The 26,966-nt window shown below is 42.3% G+C and overlaps 1 protein-coding gene and 1 long non-coding RNA gene across 4 annotated transcripts in view; one reads left to right on the top strand and one right to left on the bottom strand.

Moving 5' to 3' along the window:
* Positions 1-5,210, bottom strand: part of RNFT1 (ring finger protein, transmembrane 1) — a 19,404-nt gene extending 14,194 nt beyond the window's left edge. For all 3 annotated transcript variants that reach the window (XM_074556922.1, XM_074556923.1, XM_005495556.4), the window contains exons 1-5: positions 5,102-5,210; positions 2,587-3,143; positions 2,174-2,250; positions 1,481-1,581; positions 742-895 (exon numbers count right to left, since the gene is read on the bottom strand). In XM_074556922.1, coding sequence (XP_074413023.1) covers positions 742-895; positions 1,481-1,581; positions 2,174-2,250; positions 2,587-3,143; positions 5,102-5,106 — 894 coding nt within the window. In that variant the 5' untranslated portion in view covers positions 5,107-5,210. The remainder of the gene's footprint in view (positions 1-741; positions 896-1,480; positions 1,582-2,173; positions 2,251-2,586; positions 3,144-5,101) is intronic.
* On the top strand, positions 5,185-26,966 carry LOC102064715 (uncharacterized). The gene is made up of 9 exons (XR_012583482.1): positions 5,185-5,351; positions 6,726-6,801; positions 8,088-8,904; positions 9,620-13,470; positions 16,747-17,024; positions 17,855-17,943; positions 21,029-21,166; positions 23,471-23,672; positions 25,548-26,966. It is a non-coding gene; the product is annotated as an uncharacterized LOC102064715 (long non-coding RNA).

Raw genomic sequence — 26,966 nt, 5'->3', positions numbered from 1 at the left:
GTACCTCAGAAGGACTTGTTCTGGTACATTTATAAGAGATAGAAACGTCCCAAAACACCCTGTTCAAATGCTACCACATCACACTGTACTTGCTAATTTATTTTTTCTGACCCAGCACTAGTAATTGCAATTTTAAGATAAAATGTAATTGGTTTTGCCTGCCTCACCTCGGGAAGCAGATAAAAATAAATACACCACCAGTGAGTGTAAGCTTCTGAGAAAATTATTAAACCTCACTGATTTGAGAAATGAAGCTATGCATCAAATTCCTTGATCTGACAAATATTCTTTAAGTTTATTAACAACAAAGAAAATTCAGGATTATTTTTGAAGAGCCAGAAATGCACATGTATGCATGTGCAGATCCTAAAATCTTGACAGTTCTTGTTGAGCATGTGCAAAATTTGCTGTGCTCCAGCTGCTCCAGGCCAACTGCCTGTGTACACATTCCTCCAGAGCAGAAAATAAAAGGTTTGCTTCAACCCCCAACTTGGAGACAGAAATAAACCCATTTATCCCATGATATAATACAAGCAGTTGTTTCTGATCTGACTGAAAACCTTTTTTAGCACCAAGCAGAGAAGAACATGAAATCCACAGGGTTTTCTTGCCCACGGTGTAGTGGTGGATTATATACAGACATTTAATTAAAGGTTTTTCTCTAGGTAGAATTTAATAATTAGTTACTTTTACCATAAGAGAATCTTCACAAGGAATCAAAACTGCAGCTTGTTTCCTTACCTTGGATTTAAAGGACATGATAAAAGAAGGCACCAGGAGAATAAAGCACTTCAAGCCCATGAAGAGGAATTTCAGAATAAAGTCGGTGACTCCCACAATCCAAAGCACCTCCCAAAAGTTCATAAAATCCACAGTGGGGCTTAAGAAGATTAAGCTACAAAAAGAAGTATCAGAAGTTACTGGAGCACCCTATTTAGAGGAAACTGTAACCTGAGATTATCACAGCGGGTTTAATTAAAAAAGGAAACCTGGTTTACCCCAAGGGGGAACATTTGCTAAGAAAATGAACTGCTGGTTGTAAATGGATCACTGAGGATCTCTGACAAGTTTTCCATGCTGGAACCTTCTTTGCTGGATCTTCATCACAGCCCCATCCTCCAGAGCTCAGTTGGCTGTCTCAGGTTGGCATTTAGCCCTTGGTTTCCAGCCAAGGCTGCAGCTACAGAATGGTCAAGGGGAAAAATCAATTGGAGTCATGAACTGCCCAGGATGCCACATTTGGTATTCCCAAGGGTCAGAGCTGGCAGTCAGAGCCAGGAATGTTCTCTGTGCCATTAAATCAAGCATGGAGCCTAGGAAATTCCAGCATACTGTTTTTAAGGCCAGCACCTGTTAAATTTGGCAGAAGGGGAGGAATGGAGATTAAAGTGAAAGACAAACCAATGGCACAATTAAAGCAAACCAGCAGATGAAGTGTCCCCAGTTCATTGATGGTGGGGTGGAGGTGTTTCACACTTACCTGTGGTACAGGGCCTGGGAGTGGAAGGTGTAATACAGGAGCAGAGAAGATCCACTCAGGTAGAGCAGCAGCCACGTGCACTGCAGCCTGGAGCACCGTTCCTGCAGGGGGTGTACACACACACTGCAGTCCTTGCCTCAGAGCAGGGCTGCAATCCATCCCTAGCACCAGAGGACTTTATCCTGGATAAATATCCTAGATAAATCCTAGATATTTATCCTAGATAAAATAAATAGACAGATTGAGACCCCAATGGAAAGGTAAAGCAGTAATTTTAGTATTTTCAGCCTACCAATTTCTAGGTGTACCAAGGATTTTTCTAAAGACAACCAAAACCCACCCCACTCTGAAGAAACAGCAGGTTTCCCTTTGGGAGTGAACACAGAGATGAAGATTTAAACTGACAACTGTTATTTCATCCCACAAATAGAGTTAAGAAGGTAATCCATAACTTACAAAAAAGTGATTTCAATAGTCAAGTCAGAGGGGAAAGAAACACCCCCTAGAATTTTGCAAACTTTGTTATTTGAGAAGTTCCCCTGTACAGAAGCATTAAGACTTTACTTCTATCTCGATAGCTAACATTATTAAGTAAATAAAACAACATGTCTGTTCACATTTCTTTCAAAAATGGATTAACTTGCTAAAGTCTTGCTTAACTTAAAGAATTTTGTTGCATAGGGTGATACTTACTCTGAGAAAAACCTGATTTACTATGCTTTTGTTTGCATATGCATAAGTTGTTAGCAGCCCAATTCCAAGAGAAATGCCTATTAGGAAAATAGGATCAGTTATAAACATGAAAAGGAAAAAAAAAAATCACTGAACTGGGTTAAAAAGCAGCCACTTCTAATATGTCTTTGTAATTAGAATTAATAGCTCAGACTCTCAAGCCAGGATAATTAAGCACATTGTACATATGCCAGCAAAGGAAACAGAAGCCACTGAAATGCAGTTTAGTAAATCTCTCTTTCTGATGAATAAAGCAAATAAAAACAAAGCTAAAAATAAATCGAATTACATTTCAGGCAGGGTTATTAGTGCACGGAGGGGGGGGGAAGGGGAGGAGGGTCTGCTCCCTCCGAGCCGCTTTGGTTCTACTCTACCAGTGCTGTGCTGCAGGAGCAGTTTGACGCTGAGGATGAGGAGGTAGGGCAGGCTCCTGTGCAGCCACTGCAGGAGGCAGCGCAGCTCGGCCACGGAGCTCCCGCCCTGCTCCTCGGGCTCCGCATCCTCAGGTCCCGCTGCCTCCCCGAGGCCGCGGCTCTGCGAGCCCGCCCGGGAGCCCCGGGAGCTCGGCGTGTCCCGGGGTTCCGCCGTGCCGGAGCCCAGCTGGATGCGCACATCCCCGGGGCAGGAGGAGCCCAGCTGGGTGCGCACATCCCCGCGGCAGGAGGAGCCCAGCTGGGTGCGCACATCCCCGGGGCAGGAGGAGCCCAGCTGGGTGCGCACATCCCCGGGGCAGGAGGAGCCCAGCTGGGTGCGCACATCCCCGGGGCAGGAGGAGCCCAGCTGGGTGCGCACATCCCCGGGGCAGGAGGAGCCCTCTGCAGCCGCAGCCGGCCTGGAGGAGGAGGAATCATCACCGCCGCCCTGGATGCTGTGGAGATGGGCACAGTCGGGGTGCATGGCTGCTCCTGGGCTTCTTTCTGATTTGTGTCTCCTAGAGCGGGATAGAAACAGTTTAAAGTAAGATGTGGAGATGGGCACAGTCAGGGTGCATGGCTGCTCCTGGGCTTCTTTCTGATTTGTGTCTCCTAAAGCGGGATAGAAATAGTTTAAAGAAAGAGAGAAATCATTCAGGAAAATAAAAATCCAATCCCGGTGCAGACATCTCTGTACCCACGGAATAAACATCTGGCAACCTTCTAGCAGAATCCGCTCCCTTTCTCTCCACCATCGCCAGAAGCGCTCTCTCCTGAGGAAACGGAGTCCTGACAGCCTGGAAGTGCCCCGCTGCACTCTCAGCCAAGGTATCTCTGGGGTAAAGCACCACAGTGCTGCCTTTGGCCCAGCAGCGAGGGTCAGAACTGGCCCAGGCACCATCTAACTGGTTATATTGGGATTCTTATTCCAATACAATAGGTTGTGCTGAGATCTGCCCGAGTTTGTTGTGTGGGTCACACCCCCTCTCCTGTGTTATCCCAAATTAAAAGGATTTCCTTCCCTCCCTGTGCAGATCTTCCCGGCTGCCTCAGGAACAGCCAAAAGCGCAAATCAGAACCGGACAGGAGACCAGCACTGGCTTGTACGGGAGAGATCTTGGAAGTGCTGCATAATTTCACAAAAATAGCAGCAGCAGTGGGCCAGAAAAGGAGCAAACACTGATGGGAAGGAAGCAGGGAGGGCATTTCCATGCATCCATTAATTGGTGAGCACTGTACAGACAAGTCCAGTCAAAAGCCAGTGCATGCTCAAAACTGAGGGCCATTATGAGATTAATGAGATTATCCTGTCTGGAGAAGGGAGCAGAACCAGGTTAGGCCATTTTCTAAAGCATTTAAAAGAGTGAAAAATGAAATGCAGCCAAATGAGGGCTGATTTGTCTTTCCTTTGGCATTTTTTGGTTGTCTTTTGGGCACTTTTTCACTTCTCTGTGAGTCCTTACTCGGCTCAAATAGGGTTAAATCAGCTTCTCTGGACTGGTGTGACATCAGAGTAATGATTTTGGAGAATGCCTGGAAGCTGAATTTGACACAATACTTGTCACTAGGGAGTAATATTGAAACACTGAGAATTTTGATATAATCCATTTCCTACTGTTCAAACTCTTACGGATTCCTCTTTGAAAATATTTATTTCACAGCTAGGTTCACTGGGAATACAGAAACAAAGTTCTGGATGCATTTGCACAAACCTCAAATTCTTTAGCCTTTAAAAAGAAGGTAACATTAAAGAGTAGAAGCACTTTAACACATGAATATGCGAACTTACTAATATTTACAAGTGCTGCTCCTCCTACTACTATTTTTGTTTTGTTGGCCAAAGATGACATCATACCTCAAAACAACCTAAATTCTCGTTCTGTATTTTTTTGCACACGAATAAAACCGATGAAGTGGAGATGGTAATGACTAATGAACAGTGTTGCAGTGTTACTGAAATGCTTTTAGAGGAAGGAATAAAAAAGATTAATTCATTTGCCCTGTTGGTGTTTTGGGTCCGGGTTCTGCAAGAACTGACAGCTCGGTGCTCAAAAAGCCGGAGCTGGAGGATCGCACCGCCCCTGGCACAAACTTTCAAATCACCTAGTTATTAAATGGGATTTCAGAGAAGACTCCCGCACGCACCCAGATTTTGTTCTCCGTCCCAAATATTAACTAAAATAAGGCTCTTGAGAAAGGCCCCTTGGCGCATTCCCCGTCTCCCGGGGCCGCCGCTCCCCCCGCGCTCCGGGATCTGCCCCGCTCCTCGCCGGGATCCCCGGGAGGGTTCGAACCGCCCGGAGCTCCTCAGGACGGTCCATCCCGGGCACCCTCGGTGGGTTTGAACAGCCGGGACCCCCGCACAGAGAAGGGAAGGAAAGGGTGACCCCGGAGCCGCGTCCCCGTGTCCCCCTCCCTGCCCCGCGCCGTGAGGGGACGCGGCGGGCGCCCCTTCCCGCCCTTCCCCTCATGGTACCTCATGGGGCGCCCGGCGCCTCCCGCCCGCCGCCCGCCGCCATCGCCGGGGCCGAGGGGGTGGGAGAGGGCGCGGCGGGGGGAGGAAGAGGAGGAGCCGTGAGGGGAGGAGAAGGAGGAAGGAGAGCGGTGAGGAGGAGGAGGAAGGCTCCGAGCTGGGCGTTGCTCTGGCAACGTCGCGGCCTTGGCCCCGCCATGGCCCGTGAGGAGGGCGCGCCTCCCCTCAGCCCCAACCCCGCCAAAACGAGGGGGTGGGTCCTGTTGCTTTTTATTGAAAGCCTCAATTAAAATTAATCTGGGAGGGCAATAATAAGGAAGGAAATGAAGGGATGGATATAAAAGTATATGTGTACTGCGGTGTCATTACTTGTCGGTGGCGATTAAGGGAGTCCTGCTGTCTGGAAATTGGCTTTGCCTCCTAGGAAACCTGAGGAAAGCGCTGCCCTAGTTAATGCTGCCGTAGCTCTTGGGAGAGGCTTGGAATGAGATAGATACAGGTTTTCTTTTGAAATATGCTCTTGAATAAATTAGTTTGCGTCCAGAAATGGCATCTGTTTTCCCTGGCTCAGATATTTTTCTGGAAAAGTGTTTAGGTATGCAGCTCACACGGAAAGTGGGACTAATATCTAAGCAGCTTTGAAAATCGGCGCTGTGTTGTTTTGAGTCAGGACAGAAATGCTGTTTTAATTCCAAAGTTTGAATACAGCAATGCTGTGGGGTCAGTAAGCCCTGGAGAAGGAAAGGATGGGCCCTTAGATGTAAAAGTTATGATGTGGAAAATTAAGTGTTTGGAAGAGTTAAGTGGCCTGATGTTCAGTGCCACCACCTAACAACAAAGCTTCTCTTTTATTTTCAAAGAAGTAGCTGAAAACTCTGTGTCTCTTGGAGGTAGGTTTTGAGGAGGCAATTTGGTCTACTTTTATGATGTTTTTGGAAACTGTGCCTAGAATTTCCCGACTGGAAAGTTCAGGTCACATATCCTCTGCGTTTTGCTCAGGCTGTGGCTGATGGATTGGAAGAAACCTGGGCTGGTTATTACAAATATATTTTAAGTATTAAACATACTCCTGTTCCTGTAGGCCCTCTGAACTCAGAAGACCTTTCTCATTTGTGTAATTTTTCTTTCTAATTATCTCAATACTACTCAGTAGCAGCACTGATGCAGATTTCAGATGCCTGGCAGGAAGCACTCAAAAAATGTTATGGCCATGTCCCCATCCTTCCAAGGATAACACAAACCTGTTGTGTTTGGCTTCTGCTGTGCCATATTGTTCATTCTCCCACTCTTTGCTCAGTCACTCACTCTCATCGTGTTTGGATTATGAAGGACAATGTGAAAAAAAATCTTAATTTGCTTCTCAAATCAGGGAAAGCAATTATAAATCTTTTATTTTTAAATAGTGTTTTATGATTGGAAATTATGCATGCCTTCTGTACATCGCTTGGAAGGGTATAAATATAAAAGATTTGTTCAGCTGTTTCTTTTTTGTAATTATAAAATGCATTAAAGTACAAATGTAGCTTTAAATCCACGTTGTTCTCAAACTGTTTCTCATTGCCACATGTACTGAAAATATGAAATTAATTCGTGGCAGCTTATTAATCAGTGGTGTTTGTTCATGCAGGTCACTTGCTGATTTATCTCCAATTCACAGCTCATTAGAAGGTGTGTAACTCTTCAGAGATGTTGTTATTTAACAGGTATGTTTTCCTAGTGCCATTAATGACCTCTGGATTTACTAACTCCTGACACAGGAGAGATTTGGGAGATTATTCACAGAAAATTGGAAGTCTTTTCCCATGGGCATTGGGCACATTAGGTCATGGAATACCTGGTGATAAATTTACCAATCTGTGTTTGGATTCTACTCCCAGGACGCCAATAAATTTCACAGGCACATTTTCAGGTGTTTATACACTCAGAAGTGTCCCAGACTTTCTCATCCTCCCAGGAACAGGTGGTACCTCCTTAATTGGTGCAATTAGCACTTTCCATCAGCGTGTACCTGCTCTTCCCGGGGTTGTTCAGTGCATGAAAACTTTGGAACAAACTCTGATCCTTGTGGAGCTCTGCCTGGGATGCCCTGGTAGCTCAGTATTGACCTCTGCAACAACAGTTCCTCCCTCCTAGAAGTTGCTGAGAGCTTGTTTTATGGGCAGAAATATTAGAAGAATATATTTTGTGTCCTGAAGGAGCTCTGCAGAAAGCTGAGCAGGTTAAGGGATTACAGTCTTCACCTTTTGTGTCACCTTCTTTCCATCAGAAGGAAGTGGTGCTTGAAAATGAGGTGTGCAGCATCATCTGGGGTGGAATTTAAAGGAGCTGATCTCAGATACAAGGAAAGCAATTTTAGTTAATGATATGATAAAAAAATGGGCTTTTTGGTAAGAGTCTGTAGGATAGCAGAATGTCCTGAATATTCAAAGGCTTTATTGGTTTGTCTTCATTTTACCCAAAATGCTGCTTGAGCATGGAAGACTTCTGCAAAATTAAGGGAGTTTAGTTTAAACTGTTTGAAGGATTTGAAAGTCCTGCCAAGAGGCTCAAATAACCTTTAAAATCCGAATGTTTCCTGAGCTTTGAGTGCTCCATCTTTTAAAAACTGGCTCCTGCAACTCTCCAAGCCCTGACTTCAGTTTGTATTTCGAGCACAAGCAAACAGCTCCTGCATCCGAGTCGGTGAAGAGCAGAGCCCTGAGAACAGCCCTGAGGTGATGGCTGATTTCACCGCTGAACTCTGATCCCCCAGGCTTTGTCAAGGAGACTCGCGAGGAATTCGAAGCAGATATTTTTGTGTTGCAATGACATCACCCCGTTCCCTGAGGTTTCCAGAAATCTTACAAGCCCTCTGTGTACGGCAGCCTGCTCATTCCTGTGAAGTCATTCTAAACCGAGGGCAATTCCTCTGCAGTGCTCTCATGTCATTGTTCCAAAGCTGAATTAGATCCCGGAGTCTTGTTTATTTTAATTTATTTTTTTTTTTTAGGCGAAGATAAAGCCTTGAATGAGAATCAGCCAGCGGAGCCACAAAGGGCAGCTGCAGTTTTTGCTCCCTGCACAGGAGGGTGCTCAGCCCTTGTCTTTATCTGCAGGCAGGAGCAGCTCCCGTGCTCACCAGGACCAGGTGGAGAAGCCGTTTCCTGAACCGGCCTTTTCCTGTAGTGACACTGGAGGATCTGTTCAATCCAGTGACTCAGAAATTATTCAGATATTCAGGAATTTCGGGAGGTGTGTGGTAATTGCTGCTCTTAGAGCATTACGGAGGTATTTAGGTCAGAAGATGTAATGATCATGACGTGGGTATTCTCTAATGGGTGTCCTTAAAGGTGCCGGAATTTTCAACAGGATCTTTGAAGTTTCTCAAAATTAGGGGTTTTTCTCGTCTGATTTGCTCATCTGAACGTGTGAATCCCAGTGGGGATCGTTCAGTTTTACAATGAATTCTCGTGTGTGTAAACATGAGGGGATTTACCAGGAAGGAGTAGATGGGTTTGTTAATTTATATTCCATTTGTAGTACCTGCTAGTAGTTATAATATCCTTAATTATTCTGTATTTTCCTCGTTAAATCAAAGAACATCCTGAGTTGGGAGGGACCCACTGGGATCATCCAGGTCCCTCTCCTGGCCCTGCACAGGGCAGCCCTGGCAATGCCACCATGTGTGTGATGCACAATGCATTTCATGTTCCAAACCCAAATTAATCTCCTACCACAACCCCTAAAATGGAATTTGACTTTCTGTTTACCTTTTCGGGGATCAAAGAGGGGTCCTGGATGTTGTTGCCTGGTCAGGTTTTAGTCAAGTGAGTTTTCTGTCTGAAAGCAATTTGTCAAACCCGTGTGTTGTACAATATTGCAGCCCTCTGGGTGCACATCCAATTTAGCCACTGAGGAAAGACAGTTTTGTTTTTAAAAAGCAGATGTCTGGAAAAGGAAATCTCTCCTTTCAGACCTTCTGGAATAAATGCAAACCCAGAAATGTAGTAGGCAAAATCCTGTTTGCTGTGGTGAAGGGGATTCATCCCTTTAACATCAGCACATAAATATTTGCTTCATTTCAGTCAATATTTACCTCACGGGTCAATAAAACTTGTTTTGCACTTCACAGAGTTAATATTTACTTGCTGTTTTTAGCTTGGTGACAATATTTTAAATTCTCTTAAGGATGTGGGGGCCTTTTCTACTTCTTCTCTAACAAAAGATTTTGTTTTACCAGAGGTGTGTTCGTTTATTAGGAGGTGTTATCCATGAATCAGACCATGTTTGTCATGTAATTAGATCATCCAGATTATGCCTATAACACTTTACAAGTATGAAAAGGATTTTTTTTGCTTGAAGTTGACAAAATATCTTACCAAATTTAAAAGTAATTGCTTGTGTCTGTAAAATCAGGCTGTAAAACTTAAGGCACGGGCGTTAATTTAGAGGGTAGAGTGAAATTAAAGTACTCCTTACTCTGAAAATTATTTTTGGTTTGGAAACAACCATTAACTTAACCTTTTTTTTTTTTTTTTTCAGTTCAGCCAAAGCACAGTGGCCAGGCTTGTCTGGTTCAGGAGGAAATGCAGAGATGGATTTTAGAGATGGATTTTAGAGATGGATTTTAGAGATGGATTTTAGAGATGGATTTTAGAGATGAATTTTAGAGATGAATTTTGACCAGACCGCGTTTGCGATCAAGTTCATTTCCACAGAAGGACTTCCCCTGTGCACTCCATGTTTCTGTCCCAGCTCTGTCAATGTCTGGGTGCTGTTCCCAGTGCTGAGGTGCACTGGAAGCTGATCCTTGGCTTTCCCCCTGGCCCAGCCTTTGTCTGCAGCCGTGGGTGAGGGCAGGCCCGGCTGCTGTGCCTGCTGCAGGGAGATAACGGGGTGCTTGTTAACCACGGCTGTTATCTCCCTGCCCTGTGCCCTGCTCCTGCCTGCTCTGCTCACCCCAGCCCTCAGCAGCTTGGTGACATTTCTGTCACAAAAAAAAAGACCCCAAACATCTCCAGTTCTGTCCCTCAGAATGGGGATTTTGGGATTGATACAATCAGAGGTGAGGGTGAGGTTGTTTAATGGAAGTCTTGAGTTGAACGAAAATCTCTGAACTAAATCACAGCACACCCATATCCTTCAAGCTGTCAAACAAAACATCTGGTTATGATAATCATTATCTTAATTGAAGAGTTCTAGCTCATGCCATGCTTTTCTTTATTAATGGAGAGAATTAATGAAAGAATACTTAGGAAAGTACTTAGCTATTTAACTAAGAGCTACTTCTGAAGTGAAACACTGCTGAAGGAATACTGGAATTCATCTTAGCCTCCTAGATAAACTTCTTCCTGGTGAACTTCACCAAGTTAACCATTTTTCAGCCTCCACTGCTGCAGTACAAATGTGCTTCCTTAAATCTGGCTTGCTTGCAGACAGAGTCTGACACACTGGATTTAGTACAGCTGCAGAATTAACATTCAGAACTCCCATGCTGCACAGTTTCCCCACGTGTTACATAAAAATGCTGTGCAGTTCCTCTCTCCAAAGCTCCTCTCTCAGGGCTTTAGCTGCCTGTTTGCCTCCCCTCTGGTTGCTGTTTTCATTTATACAAATCCAATTTTACACACTCGCCCCAATTACCGTTCATTGGGAGATAAATATGGTAAATTGATAATTCTGCCTGATATTGGCTTAACATGCAAGGTGTGACAGCTTCAGAACGTATTTTGAAGGTTTGTTGTGTTGCAGGTGAGGGGAGGAAATGTGCTTTTCTTTGAACACCTGAGCTGCAGAGCTGTGATGGTTTGGATGTTGTTGAGTTTCAACGTGCACAGTTTGGGATCCATCTCTGTCTTGTTTAATCCTTCAAGGTAGAGAATGGCTCGGATTCCATCCCCAAATTTTCAGAATTTGTCATCCAGAGACTGAATTTCATTCAGGAAGGTTTTTGGGAAAGGAACTGATTTGATTTTGGGAGTAGATGGATTTTAAATTAAGATTTAGGTAAATACCATCAGGAATATCTCCTCCTTCCCCATGGCTTTTCATAGCAAAAGTAGCTCTGTTATTTTTGTATTCTAAAGAAATATTTCCTAACCTTTATTTTACAAAGAGTCCTTTTTAGCAACCAACTAAATTTTTTTTACTTTTATCAGTTTTTCAGCCCAGATTTGGAAATCATTCGATCCCTCTTTATCCTAATGGTCCTTCCCCTGCAGGAGAATCTCAGCCTGGATTCCAGTGGATTCAGCAGTGAAGGATGGACTGGGAGCAGTGTGAAATTCTTGTTGCATCTCCTGACAGGAGAGCAGAGCCACAGAGGAGGAAACAGCATCAACATTCTTCATAAAGCAGAGAAAATAGGTGCAGGCAAATCCTTTAAATTGAACTCTAATGAAATTATTGTTTATGGCCCAGCCTCTCCCTTCCATCCAGAATCTGTCATTTAGGTGATTGGGCCAGCAGGTGCAAACATAATTGAATCCAGGGAAATAAATAAGGAGGGAGGCTGGGGATTGTTTGCTAAAAAGAAGACATCTAGTTTACTAATTAGGAGGATTTATAGATGCTGCACTTAAAAACAGATGATTATTGATAGCTCATCTTAATCATGAGAGTTACTTTATGGTAACTTTGAGGTTTCTTCCAGCAGTAACCAGGAGCAGCAGCCCCTCTGCTCTGGGCTCTGTTGTTTGCAGCTGGAAACTTTCTGAAAGGATGCACAGAAACAATGTTGTCAATTTAGAGAGGAGATAGCAAAAAATGTGTGTTACATCTGCCTTTGAATTAGTTACTCAGAGGAAAGAAGGGGGAATTGTTTTTAATGATAAGAGCATAAAAAGTTATGGGACTGTAAGAAACTAAGATGGAAATTGCTTTTGATATTCTCATCTAAAGGTATTTTAATGGAAGGCAGAAGTAGATATTAAACTAAAATATTTGTCAGTGGACACTGCTGAAGTGCAAGTTAAATATTTTTAAATTTCATTTATTTTAAATGCAGTAGTGCCGATAACACTGGCACTTAGGTCAATATCATTTCTCATTAAAGTTCTTTTAACACTCACAGCTTTATCAGTTACCAGCGAGCCCATCACAGCACCAGGTATGAATTCCACATTTGCCTTTATCTCATTCATTTCTCTATCCTGCACTTCAATAATTTGAATCTGAAGTATATCAGGAAAACAGAGTTGTTTTCTTCTCTTGGAGAGCTCAAGCAGAACTATTCCTCACAAAGAGCCACAAACAGCCAGGCTGAATTACCATGGAGGATGCTGCAGCTGAGCTTGTAAATATTATTTTGATAGACTTACATTTCCTTCTGAAAGGAAAGAGCATTAAGGAATATTTTGAAAATCTAGAAAGGGAATAATAGAAAATAAACCCAAAGCCTGTAAGATGAATTTGGCTCACCAGCCTTTTTGCCATTTCATGTCTATCATTCATTTTTGAGATGTATCAGTTACATCAAGCTGAGGCCAGTTCAGTTTTATGTGCCTGTAAAATGGAGTGGATTCACCAGGATCTGGCCCATTCTCTTCTGTCACCTCATATTTCTGTTACTATGTCTGTACATTCTATTTTAACAGTTTGGAGAAAAATAAATGGAAATTTCTAAGTAAATATTTTTACATTCAGCTACTCCATAGAGCTTCTGTATTGTGTATTGCTCCAAGTAATTCATCATGATGAAATGCAATGCCGAAGTAAAAGAGTTAATTAAAATTTAGATTGGAAATTGAAACACCAAATGAATCCAATCTGAGAGTTATGATTTCAGGTTTCTTATGCCCAGCAACAAATAAATGAATATCCAAGGAGTGGGACAGCAATACACTCAGCAGGAGCTGTGGAATAAAGAATCTTTAATTCAGAAATGTGCACTTTGCTTTTGGCAGGGCTGTTGTGAGAAGGGGTTTGTAATGCCCCAGGAGATGGGATTGTTCTGGATTTGGGAGGAACCAGCAGCTCTAGAGGTGTGAGGATGCATTTGCCATTCCTCAGCTGCCTCAGGAAGTGCAGAACTTTGCTCCTACACTTCCCTCTGGGTGCAGGCTGATGTGTCCCATGGACAATCCAGCTCAGTGTAAAAATGACTTCAGTTTGCTTCTGATTTAATTGCAAAATCATTCAGACTTTGTGTGTTTTCTCTGTGAGTAATCCAAATTTAGATTTCACTGTTGGTGCTACCTGGGTTTTTTTGTGCGTTTGTGTTTAATGCAGCTGAAAGTTATTATGTAAAATGGGTAAATTGGAGTCTTTAAAGGAGCTGCCAACTTGCATTTGCCTGAGTTACTTCAGCAGTGGAGAGCAGAGGAAGAATTCCAGACACGTCATCCTGATTTCACAAGTCTGCAGAGATCTCCAGAGTGGACTTACCCATCTGTGTGAGTAGTGAATAACTCTGTGCTTTTGTTCCTCACGTGTGTGCTGCAGCCATGGTGTCGGGTTTTCAGCTGTTTGGAGGGCCTGGAAAGGCCCGGGGTGGCCTTGGAGCAGCCGCGTATCGAAGGACGAGAAGAGGCTTCAGTTCTTTTCTCGGTCTCTGTGTTTATTAATTGTTTATCTAAAAGATTTTCTCTCGGCCCGACAGAGCTCTGCTCAGCAGCCAGCCATGAGCACACTGTGCTGCCCTCCTGGCAGTCACCTATCTTTATACCCAAAGTTACGTGTACAATATTTATCATTTTTCCCCAATACCTTTCACCCTTATTACCCGGTGCACTTTTAGTAATGACCAATCCCAAAGTGCCACCATCACCACAGAAGATGGAGGAGAAGAAGAAGAAGAAGGACAGGACACGCCCCAATTCCTCCATCTTACTTCTCTAAACCCCCCTGTACAGAAATCCTAAACCCTGTGTCTCACTCTCTAATTAACCAATCCCTTCACCATTCACCCCGGTGAAACCCTCCTATCCTCATACAGGTGTCGTCTCCTGTGTAGGATCAAAGTCCAGCCACCAGACACTTCTGGAACATTCCAGGACTCCCGAGCCCCCCAAGGGTGCTCTCGGTGGCACCTCAGTCCTGAGGTGCTGAGATCCCACACCATGGCGCCCATGGCACCCTCAGCTCTGTGTGGGCACACTGGCCGTGCCCTGGTGGCACAGCAGAGTCCTCAGGGTGGGCACAAATGGGCACTGGCACCCAGAATCACCCTGCAGTGTTTGATTCATCCTGCAGGACTTCCTCTCTGACCTTCCCCCAAAACACAAAAATTGCCATCTGAACATTCCTGCTTCTCTGCTCATGGACAATACTTAGCTCATGGTTAAAGTGTTCCTCCCAAAACTTGACATTTTCCTGTGTTCACTCAGCCTGAAGTGACAGAAGATGGGAAGGAGAGGAGAATGGGAAGGGAGGCTTCACTTGCTCTAACCTTGCCTTCCATAAAGAGAAAGCCACCCTTGGTCTGGGCATCCACACCAAGGCACCAGCCTGGCCAGGGATGTTGTTCCCAGCTCCCTGCTCTGAGCTTTTGTCGGATCTCAAGATCTCAGTCCTGAGGTGCCACCGAGACCACCTTGGGGGGCTCGGGAGTCCTGGAATGTTCCAGAAGTGTCTGGTGGCTGGACTTTGATCCTACACAGGAGACGACACCTGTATGAGGATAGGAGGGTTTCACCGGAGTGAATGGTGAAGGGATTGGTCAGTTAGAGAGTGAAACACAGGGTTTAGGATTTCTGTACAGGGGGGTTTAGAGAAGTAAGATGGAGGAATTGGGGCGTGTCCTGTCCTCCTTCTTCTTCCTCTTCTCCTCCATCTTCTGTGGTGATGGTGGCACTTTGGGATTGGTTATTACTGAGAGTGCACCCAGCAATGAGAATAAATGGTATTGGGGAAAAATGATAAATATTGTACACGTAACTTTGGGTATAAAGATAGGTGACTGTCCGGAGGGCAGCACAGTGTGCTCATGGCTGACTGCTGAGCAGATCTCTGTTTGGCTGAAAGAACATCTTTTAGATAAACAATTAATAAACATAAAAACCAAAAGAAGAACTGAAGCCTCTTCTGTTCCTTCGATACGCGGGCTGCCCAAGGCCACCCCGGGCCTTTCCAGGCCCCTCAAACAACAGAGATTAACCGGACAAGCTTTGTTGCTCAGTTTTGTCCCTGGCACCGTGGGACAGATCTGCCCTGCTCCAGAGCCCCTGGGACATCCCCTCAGCACACACAAACCCACCTTTCAGCTGGGCCCTACAAACCAACCCTCCTCATGGAGCAAACCCACATTCCCTCCCTTGCTTTCACACCCTGTGCCCATGAAGGATCCTCCTGGATCAGTTCTAAAGGGATAATTGTGCTACTTAAATATTAAACATCCAAGTTCTTTTTTTATTGTTAAACCGATATTAAAGTAGGACAAAGCTGATTTACAGTTTATGGCAGTGCATTCTGGAGTTGCTGGTGTTGCAGCTGATGTCCTGCTCCAGCAATATTGGCACTGCCAGGAGGCACAGAAATGGAGATTTTAATCAAAAAACTTTATTTGAGATCCACTTCAGTTCAATGATAAGTTAATCTTGCCTTGTGAACTTCCAGGCTGTTAAAAAGGGCAAATGGCTGCAGTGTCCTCTGAAACAATTCAAACCCTATTTTTCATCAGGAGATGATTCCAGTGCCCTGGAATTGGAAGTTGGGTGTCTTTTCCTCACAGATTGTTATTTAATCACTATATATTAGCTTTCATTGCCCTTTTGATAGATTTAGGCTCATAAACTCCTCATTGACTAGATTGAATTTACCACGATGTTGTTACTTTTTATGAACAGAATGAATCAATAGCAGGTCTGTTGGTTTGCACTAAATTGTTTATTTTGTTTAAACTTTACTGAGAGAAAATGGAAGGGCTGATGCCCAGTTATTTTCTTTAATATTCAATATTTGGTAACTCTGAGCACAACCAGCAAGTGCTGCACACATTTTCCAGAGATCCAGGGCCAATAATATTTCCTAATATTCTTTGAAATGTAAAATATTTTGCAGTATTCCCAATTTATGGCATTTAGTACTTGCAATTACTTTATTGTTGTAATAGAAGGTTTTTGTCTCATTACTAGGGAATATTCCAGAATATGACTGTTTTTTCACTGAAAATAGTAAGTCTGTATTTAAGATGTCTATCTGATATCTCAATATATATATTTATATATGAGGAAATAGTGATTTATTTTCCTGAACTCCTCAAATACTCTGCACAAACCACTTCATCTATGAATTTGAAGCACAGTACTAAGAAATATCACTGGGTTCACTTCATCATTGAATTTTAGGGATGTGGTTTCTTGGTTTTATTTTTTTTGCTGTTTGTTTAGTAATAATTAAAACAATCCATTAATCAAGTTCCACATAGACAAGAGTAAAACTGTGCCTAGTTGAGCTGAAAACTTGGGAATTCTTACATCAGTGTAATCAGGTGATAACAGCCCAGAGTTTGTGCTTGCTGAGGGATTTATTTGGATTCACTGTTGCCTCTGTGAGCTCCCTCCCCCCTTATTTATGCAACTTTATTTTTCTATTAAGTGGTTAATTAAATCTGGTCAGGTTAACCTTTGGTGGTGATTAGAAGTAGGAATCTCAGCCACTGGAAAGCAAATCATTTTGGGTGGAACATCTTGTTCTTGTTGGAATAATTCTCTTTGTTTACCTTCACACAGCATTGCTGCCTTGAACCAGACATCTCTGGGGAAAGAGGGGCAGTGCCCAGAGCAGGTTTCCAAATGTACAGAAATTATAAAGGAGAAACATTTCCCTTCCTTCTCCTCTATGAGCAAAACAGGGAAACAGTTTGGATGAATAATCCAGAATTCCCAGGATTCACAAAGAGCTGTAATTTGTTGTCAAATAACTTTGAAGAGCCAAACCTCCAGGCTGCCCAGCTGAGCTGAGTCCTGCTTCCTCACTGAGAATTCTTCAGCATTCCAGTGTTTTCCTGGTGGAGTATTTGTCATTCTTTTCCAATTATTCCTGTTATTATTTTGTAACTCTGTTTGTCTTTGTTCTGTGGCCTGTTCTTTTTTGAGTGCTAGTGAAAGCCTCTTGGCATTTTCCCTGTCCTTCCCCTTGGTTTGATATTTTCTGCCAACTCCTCTGCCCTAAAGCCTTTTTTTCCCTTTTTCTCCATGCAATGGGATCTTACCTCCATAAAACTTTTGTTTTTACTGCTCATGGAGGAGTGATTAAATCCCAGAAAAATTCTTCAGTCATCAAGGTGGGAAAGAGCAGAAGGAGAGAGGCCAAAGTGACTTCCTGGCTGATTTTCTGGTTCCTCTTTGGAAGAACTCAACAGCTCAGTCCAAAGATGTTCATTCTGAGGATTATTTTATTTTGATCATGAAAATTTATTTATGAACTGTTGCTTCTCTGGAGCCAAACTGTGGGATCATAGGAGATCTGTAAGGCCCAGGAAGAGGGATAGTAGGAAATTAGAGAAGAAATAGAGTAAAACCACAAAAGATTTCTTAGTACCACTATAAACCCATCCTATATCTGTGTGAATTCTCTCTGCCTCAAAAAGGAGATGTTAAAACAGCAAAAACTGTAGAGAAGGACAAAAAATGCAATCAGAGAGAAGGCAGATGTGGGGAAGGTGAGCTGTGTTCCCATGTTCCTTCTACAAAAGGCTCCAAGTCATTCAGAGCTGTAACTTTCCTTTATGCAATTCCTTTTCTGATTAAAATGGTCTTCTGTAAGTGATTTTATGATACATATAAATATTATGGTTATCAGTCTTCACAGTTAAAATAAGGCTTTTTTCTTTGGCAGGAGGAAGGCTATACATGCAAATTCAGATTCCTGAAGCATTCCCACTAACTCTGCCCTTCTGTTCTGGCAGAATGAGGAAAAACTGTGGGGTTTGTATTTCCTTTTATTTGTTTCTTTATGTATCCTGTGCTCTCTGATTCTCACTTATTTCTTGTTTCATTTTCTTTCCTGTTCTTTTTCTTTTTTGTGCCTACACTTGTGGCTGCATTTTTTTCTTTTATTTGTTTACTTTGCCTTGAACTTTCTCCTAAATTCTCCTTTTCTTTTCAACCAGACCTGAATAAACACATTGAAGCATCATTTTTCTCTCCTTCCCTTTCCACTTCCCTTCCTCTTTTACTTCCATATCTTTTCCCCTTTATTATCATTTTCTCCTCAGCGTTTTTTGATGTTTTTCATTCCCATGAATTTTCCTCTCCTTCTTTTGATATTTTGTACTTTACCTCAGGGGAGGCTCAACAAAGATTTGGACGTTTTTTCCTTAATAATACAAAACTGGATAGGAAACCACCTTAAAAATGTGTGGGACAAACTCTGTCCTAACTGTCCTGTGGCATGAGGATGTCTGGGAGCAAATAAATTCCTGTTTAGCAAATTTAACTTCTCCTAAAAATTCAGGCTCCATCCTTCCAGCTGGAAACTGGATCATAGAATGGGTTATTACAAGCTGTTAAAATGTGAGACCGAGGAGGGGGAATAGGCTGAAGTTATTCCATGGATTGTTCTGTTCTTTGTGGGAGGCTGTTAAAATAAAGCAACAGTATAAAAGATGAATTATATACAATTTAATGTAAAGCTGTTGGAAGCCATTAGGATATTTCTTCCTTGATTGTCTAACATTTGTGTACTTTTTTTACAAAGTTTTACATTTTTTGGTTCTTTCCGAACATTATGAAAATTGTAGTGAGAGGAGTAAATTCATCTGCATAAAATTGACTGCAAAGAGCAATTAGTCCTTCATTAATATGCAAATTTGGTCCAGTGCAGATTCATCTATATATGAGGCTTAAATATGCAAGTCAGTCTTGCTGTGCAAGAAGCCCAGATGCTTTTATTTACTTTGAAATTGAGGGATTTGGTTAATGATGTTGTTGACAGGAAAACTTGAATAAATTTGATGATCACCATCTTTCATATTAGACGAGGCCCATGGAAAAAAATTACCAAGTAAAATACCAATTTTATTTGGTAATTTCCTATTACCAATCTTGTAATAAAATGTAAGATAGAAAGTAATAGAGTTAGATTTCCTAATGTAGTTATCCTGAGACTTAAACTGCTCCCCAAAGATGGAGCCATTTTTCTTAAACTTTGTTTTTCCAGAGGGTAAAGACATCTCCATAAGCTGTATGAATAACACACTGCCTGGAGATTTAATATTGGAAACTTGGTTCTGTGACTTGCTTGGGTTGGTGAGAGGATGTGAGCCTGGGAGGGAAGGAGCAGGAGCTCTGGAAATGGTTCTTTGTCATCTTCCATGATTTATCTGTAGGATCTTCTCGAGAATTAGTGTTGAGGTCTTTGCCCTGAACCTGTGGAACACCCTGGAATCTGTATCTACACACAGCCAATTCTATTTGGATCACCTAAACTCCTTAATAAACATTTTCTTAAATATCTTTACATCTCTACAGCCCTTGGTAATGATGCTTTCTTCCTGCTGGCACCACAGGCTGGCTCAGAGGAGCAGCAGGGAACTCCCCCAATAAATCAAATAAATCCAAGCTGTGGTTTGTCTCACCTCTCTCCTCTTTTCCTGCCCCACAGTTCCCTTCATCCATCACTCAGCCAGGAATGGGAGCAGCTCCTTTGCACTCCTCAGTCTTGATTCACCTGCAGGATCCCACAGGTTGTTCCTCCTTGTGTTTCTTCTTTTTCTTTCTCTGCAATTCCCTCAGCCCTCAATTTAGCTTTGGCTTAAGCAAAGCTGCTCTTTGACTTCAATCATGCCCATTTTCTTCCTGGTCTTCTGTCTTGCCTGAGTGAGGCATTGGGACTTCCAAAAGAGCAGAGAAATGTGGTTTAAATGGACTGAGCTGTGGGCTAATTTGTAAAGCTCTGGTTGGAACTACCTGAGGACAAGTTAATAGATGAGCCCATTTGATTCCTCTGACTTCCTGGCACAGCTGGTTGGGATATAAATCCTGACAACAGTTGGTTCCCAAATCCTTCATGTGCTGCACTGGGCAAAAAGTTTCTACAACCATGTTCAGGAGAGAAAAAAATTCAACCAAAATTGTTCATGAGGTCTTGCAGGTGAATCCATGAGCAGGAAAATGAAGATGGAATTTCATTTCCCTCCCAGATGGTATCTGGGGGGAACAGAGGTGAGGTCTGATAGCCTTGTAAAGGCTCTGGTTATCCTACAAGGGAATCTGTGGTTTTTACCCTCAGAATGAGGCACTGTGTCAGAAGGGAGTTTATTTGCAGTACTGAATAGTTTAGGAGGTGATAAATTGATTAAAAGGTGAAACCTTAAAAACCACACCATCTGCTGAGACTTAAATAGCCTTTGCCTGTGAGAACACAGAACTGTTGGGCAGTTTCTGGTATTTTTCAGCACCATCCAAAGCAATCTTGGCTTTCTAATCTTGCTCCCAAAAGAGGAAAATATTAATTTTGAAGTGTGTAAACAACAGGCATCTCAGCACAACCTGAGGTTGTCTCCTATCAACTATGTAATCTTTATATTCTAGATTAATAAACACTTCAGCCTTGGAGTTTATTAGTCCAAAATATATTTATTACCTCATAAATTCAAACCCCCTCCAGTTACCATCTAATTAAACTGCAGCGCTGTGCATGCTATCTTTGGGGATGTATTAATAATGGAATTATCTTGTGAAACAGTAATTACATACTTTGTGCATTCTTTGCCACACTCTTTCTTCAGTGTCTGTGTGATGAGTGGGGCACACAGTGCTCCATTGTTTGGAGCTCCTCCAAAGTCTCTGTGTATCCAAAGATAAGCAGATTTTTTTTTCCCCTTTAGTAGAAGAGGGAGAAAAGTTTGTGCATTTTTTGTACTCAGGAAAGAGCAATAGCACCAGCCTAGGAGCAGTTATGAAACATGATTGTGCAAGTGATTTTAGCTCTTGCTTTCTCCTCACTCTTTGAGGAGATTACTCTCAGGAGTAAAACCTCCTCGTAGGATTTGTTTTGTTTTTACTGCAGCTGCCAAAAGGTGAAGACAACCACTTTATCTGCAAGAGAATATTCATTTATGGCACTTCACTGGTGATACAGGTTTGAAATGGGAAAATGGGCTTAAAGCCTTCTTCAGGAGAGATTTACTCTCAGCTTTCTCCAGCGGTAAGTGTACTTGCTGTATTCTGATTTACAAATGTATTATTGACTCTGTGCTTTTGCTTTATAAGGTTGTCCCCCACCTTCTGCTCTGGATCATTTGTATTGACAAGAATTCTTGTGCTCATTTTCCCTCCCTTACTGCAGAATGGGGTGTCTGAACCCTGCCTGGTGTTCCCTCCCTGCGTGGAGAGAGGCACAGGAGGCAACACCTTGTGCACATAACTTCCCTGCAGTTCTGAAGTGCCTTATCTCCAGCTCAAGTACATCTGTTGAGCAACAGTGGGAGTGTGTGATTGCTGTTGGCACGGGCTCTGCTCTACCTGGCAGGAGGGGGGTTGATTCTCCCTTGTGGCTTTAGGATCCATGTGCTGTGTTCTCCTGCCTTTGGTTTGTTCCTGTCGGGTTTTCGGCTGTTTAAAGGGCCTGGAAAGGCCCGGGGTGGCCTTGGGGCAGCCGCGTATCGAAGGACGAGAAGAGGCTTCAGTTCTTCTTTCGGTTTTTATGTTTATTAATTGTTTATCTAAAAGATTTTCTCTCGGCCCGACAGAGCTCTGCTCAGCAGCCAGCCATGAGCACACTGTGCTGCCCTCCGGGGCAGTCACCTATCTTTATACCCATTGTTACGTGTACAATATTTATCATTTTTCCCCAATACCATTTATTCTTATTACCCGGTGCACTTTCAGTAATGACCAATCCCAAAGTGCCACCATCACCACAGAAGATGGAGGAGAAGAAGAAGAAGAAGAAGGACAGGACACGCCCCAATTCCTCCATCTTACTTCTCTAAACCCCCCTGTACATAAATCCTAAACCCTGTGTTTCACTCTCTAACTAACCAATCCCTTCACCATTCACCCCGGTGAAGCCCTCATCCTTGTCGTCTCCTGTGTAGGGTCAAAGTCCAGCCACCAGACACTTCTGGAACATTCCAGGACTCCCGAGCCCCCCAAGGGTGCTCTCGGTGGCACCTCAGGACTGAGATCCTGAGATCCCACAGTTCCCTGCCGTTGCTGTGCAGGGTCTGCAGCAGAGGAAGGGCACTTCCCACCAATTTCCTCCCTGAATCTTTCAGATCTTCCCAGCACAAGTTTTGCCTTCTCCTTGGTGTTCTGCTCCACAGGTTCTGGTGTCTGATGCCAAATACAGAACTGAGTAATGGTCCCTCACTTCACACCAAGGGGTTTGATTGAACTTCCAGCTGCAGCCCCATCTCCACTCGTGTGTTGTGATTGCAGCTTCATGTTTTACTTGCATTTTGCACTCATTCAGGGGCCAAGTTTTGGAGCCTTCCAGACTTTGACTTGTTTTGATTTCGCTGCAAAATCCTGCAAGAATTCTGCCAACAGCAAGGCCAATGTGTCTGAAAACAGAGAGCATTTCCAGTACCTAAAGCTGGTCAGGTGTGAGTACCTCAGTAGTAAGAGTGACTCACACTTGTAGCTTTGATTTTCAATAAGACACTATTTGCTTTATCCAGTAATTTTCATTTGCCAGCACTCAGAGTTATTTAAATCAGACTGTTTTCATGGATGAATGTTATTCTTTGGGAATAAAGAATGCCTGACAAGCTTCTGTAGTTCAGTGAATAGATTTTTGTAAACCACATAATGAAATGTAATTATTGTATGATATATGTTTTACAGAATCTCAAATGGCTTTATCAGCCCAGTGTCTTGGAATTCACCTTCTGAGACTGAACATCTTGTGCTTGGTGTCTTCATAAAAATGGGGTCTGATCCCACTGTGTTATCACAGTGCAGAATGGAACAGTTTCCATTGTAATGAATAGCAAACATCTGCAAAGAATAATTATATTTATGCCATATTGCTCAAACACACATTATTATTATTACAGCTCAGGATTAATTACTGGTTTGTCAAAACCTGCTGATCTCAAAACTTTTGTTTGTCTTATATTTCTTGTGGTTGCTGATGAAAAGATGGAAAATATGGGCTGTGTGTCCCCAGAATGGTCCCAGGTTGTGTCTTGCCTGTTCTGTCACTCTGGTTTTTTGTGCCTGGTGTCTGATTTGGAAACTTTCAAACCAGACACCTTTCTGCTGTGTTTTTCCTGATGTGAATAAATTCACTGCAGAATACTCGCAGAGCAAGAGATGTTTGTTGCCAAGCAATTACTTCAGATGAAACATACAGAAGGGTAATATTTTAGTCTGATTTTTTTTTTTTTTTTTTTTTTTTTTTTGCTACAGGCATGAATCTGAAGATGAATTCTGGGAATTTAAGGAAGGAAAAAGACAGGGCTTTTATTTCTTAAATTTTTTCCTTGCCTTCTGTATTTTGCAGGGATTGCTTTGAGTCTGTAAGGGCATCATGGTTGAGGGCATGAGGATGAGGACATCAAAGCCTTTGCCCACTGATGACAATTTCTCTGGAGACAAACACAGCTCAGAAGACAAATGTTATGAGCTACCTGTAAGTTCTGGTTCACAAAACAGATGAGAATCCAGAGATACTCCTGAACTTGGAAATGAAATTTATTCTCAAGGTAATGGTTGAGCTCATTATCTGCTGCTCTTTCTAAATGTGAAGTAAGGAGAGCAATGCCCATATATCCTCTGTAACAGCTGACATGTTTTCTGCATTCCTGTGTTTGCCTAAGAAGTCATGGATAATCAATTTGATGTGCAAAATAAACTGCATGGATGAATTCTGATACATATCACTTGCCATGGCTGTGCTGTTAGGAGAGGCAAAAACTTCCAGGAAGGAAAGAGCAAGGAAAAATCTGCCTGATAATTTTCTCATCAGTTTTTCTCCAAGGACATTTCTGTAGGTGGATTCTATAGACAGTGTTTGGGTGTTTTTTCCCCCCTTGAGTGGCTGGGTCTGTATGTGTCAGTTATTTTCTCCTGCTGTATTAGAAATCAAAGCTAAATATCACTTCAGGATAAATATATCTATATTTATATCTCTACATCTATCTCCTATAATGCTAACTGGGAAGGATAAATATATCTATATTTATCTCTATATATCTATCTCCTATAATCCTAACTAGGAAAAACTAACCTGAAACATTTAATTTTCAGCCTTTCTTATTATTTAAATATATATTCTAAATTATTTTTAAAATTCCCCACATGCATTACAAATAACTTCCCATCTGATTGGGAAGCAGAATAGGCAGGAACCAGCAGCAGACAGATGTGATTATAAAAGATGTTCTGTTTGTTATAATGAGACTTATGGTCTTAATAAACTCTTAGAATGTTTTTAACACAACCAAATTAAGTAAGTTTAAAATCTGATTTTCTAAATCTAACCCTATCAGATCACTTTTTGCCTTATTTTTGAGGATACCCCACCTCGAATTTTTCTTAGTTTTAGACAATTTCTCACAAAATAAAGTTCCAGCAAAGAAAAAAGGGAAATTTGTACAGATAAAAAGCATGAATGACAATCCTGATCAAGTGGAAAAAATCAATCTGTGAGCTTAGACATAGTTCCACATCAGTCTCCTCCCTTCTTGGAAATCCAGATTTCCCCCCGAATATCCAGCAGCGTTACGTGGCCTGTCAAAATTTCCTCATAATATTTCATGTCCTTGTGCTGGGAAGAAACAGCTGGATATTTTGTGTCATGATGTGACCAATCCACCTCTGTTGTTGTCATTTTAATTGCTGGGGCTGCATTTTTAGGTCCTCCACAGAAGGTCTTTGTAGTGACAAGAGAACGGTTCACGCTTCGTAAGCAAACATAAAGAATGCTGCTGCTAATTGGAGAGGGAGTAATGCAGTTATGATTCCATCAACATTTAAGTTACATTGGGAAAGGACACGTTTTTTGTTGGGCCTGTGTTGCCACAGAAAATTTTACTCCAAGTGGATTTGGTGGGGAAGGTTTTGGAACAGAACAGATTAATCCTGGAATGACAGGGATGGGGGAGATGGGAGTTAAATTGTTCAAAGCTACATCTACAGTAGAAAATCAGCATTTTATTGCTCTTGCTTTGAAATTGTAGGTATTAATTGCTGGCTTGTGAAATAGCTTGTCTGGGAAAATGGAAAGAATGGAAAAAAAAAAAAAAAAACCTCCCTTTCCCCTGCCCTGAAGAACTGCAGCCACAGTGTTTCATGTGGAGCAGGGCTCCTCACAAATCACCAGCTTCCCAAAGAAAGGAGGTTCTTATTCATAATTCAGGTATTTTGGGTGTTTTCCCCTTGATATTCTGCCTGTTGTACCTATAGACATCCCAATTTCTAAAAGCCTGCTGGACCTTGTGCTAAACCTTGGCTTTTTTCCTGGATTACACTTCCATGGAATACTTGGCCATGGATTAACAGTTTCACAGTTATGTGCCCAAAGTTCTTTTGCCTTCGTGCTGATTTAATTCATTTTCTACTCCCATCTCTCTTCTCAGGTGGAGCCTCATCTTGAGCAGCCTTGGGAGGCCCAAAGGTTCTCCCTTTTCCAGTTCCCTGCCTGGATTTTAGCAGATACCATTTTTTAGCATCTCAACAAGGAAATCACAACAATTTCCATGGGAAGAATCCCAGAGATGACAGGGCTTCCCCCCAAAACACTGCCTGTGTAATTGCTGAAGACATTCCAAGCCCCTCTAACGAAGTGCTGTCTGCCAGTCATTCTGTTCTCCTTGCAGGACCATCTGTTGCACTTCAAATATGTAAAGGTCTCTATCATTTATTGCTCCAAACAAATCCAGGCCTTTGTCTGATGTGCTGGAGCTCCTGAATGGATTCTCAAGGTGGTTTCAGTCACAAAGGGCAGGGTGTTGCCTTTGGTTGTCCTCCCTCAGCTCAAATTTCAGAGCACAAAAATACTGATTAAACCAATAGCTGGATATTTTCAATTTCTTTAGAAATGAATTACGAACAATAACAACTAAAAATATCTGAAATACGTTTTTATTCAGCCAGGAGGACATTGGAAGGTTTTTGCCTCTGGTGAACAAATCTTTCCATTGTAAGTGGTGTCCAGATTTGATATATGCTGAGATTGGAATGAAAATTACCTTATTTTAACTAAATTAATTAGCTTATTTATATCTGAAAATAGTGATTCAAAGGAATGGTAAAATTAGAGTCAGCAGCTTAAAATGCTCAAACCATCCTTAGCACATGTCCTTTACAAAGATGTAATACTCGGTTGTACAATCATTATTTATAGGTTAATTAGGATCCTTTCCATGAGCAAAATGAGCAAGATCAGGCATTAAAAGATGCTTTTTTTGTTTTTCCTGCTGCAGATTTTAAAGAGGCTCTACAATCAAAATGGAGAAGGTGAGCATTGTATTTTCACAGCAGAAAAGTTCTGTCCAGAGATTTCCAGCCAGAGAAATCCATATCAATTTCTGTCTGATTAGGGAGTGGTCCTGTCTTTATCCCTTTCTCCTCTTTCCCTTCTCCTTCCTGCACAGCAGCTAATGTTCTGGTCAGAAGTAATAATATGTTAGATCTTGAATGTCAGTAGCCCCAGAGATTCTGACAAGACTATTCATGTGCATTCATATGTCTTAACCAAAGCTGACACTAAAGAGAGCAAGAATTCTCATATTCCTCTTTTTATTGCTGTGCATTAAAGTCAAATCTTCTCTTGGAGACCTCTGCTAGAAATGACAAATCCACCATTGGAAAAAGGCATTTTAGCAAGGTCTAAACAAAGCAGCTGGACATCAATCTGGCACAGGGCAGAGGCTCCTGGGAGAGCTCAGAGTGCAGAGCTGAGCTCTGGTTTGCACCTCCCAAATGCTGGGAGATAAATACTAATGGGAAATCACCATTCCTCCTAATCCTTCTAAATTTCAATTAAAACTGATTTT

This window comes from Zonotrichia albicollis, chromosome 22, assembly GCF_047830755.1.
Source record: "Zonotrichia albicollis isolate bZonAlb1 chromosome 22, bZonAlb1.hap1, whole genome shotgun sequence".
In the NCBI taxonomy this organism is placed as follows: Eukaryota; Metazoa; Chordata; class Aves; order Passeriformes; family Passerellidae; genus Zonotrichia; species Zonotrichia albicollis.
This window is presented reverse-complemented; position numbering and strand designations above follow the sequence as displayed.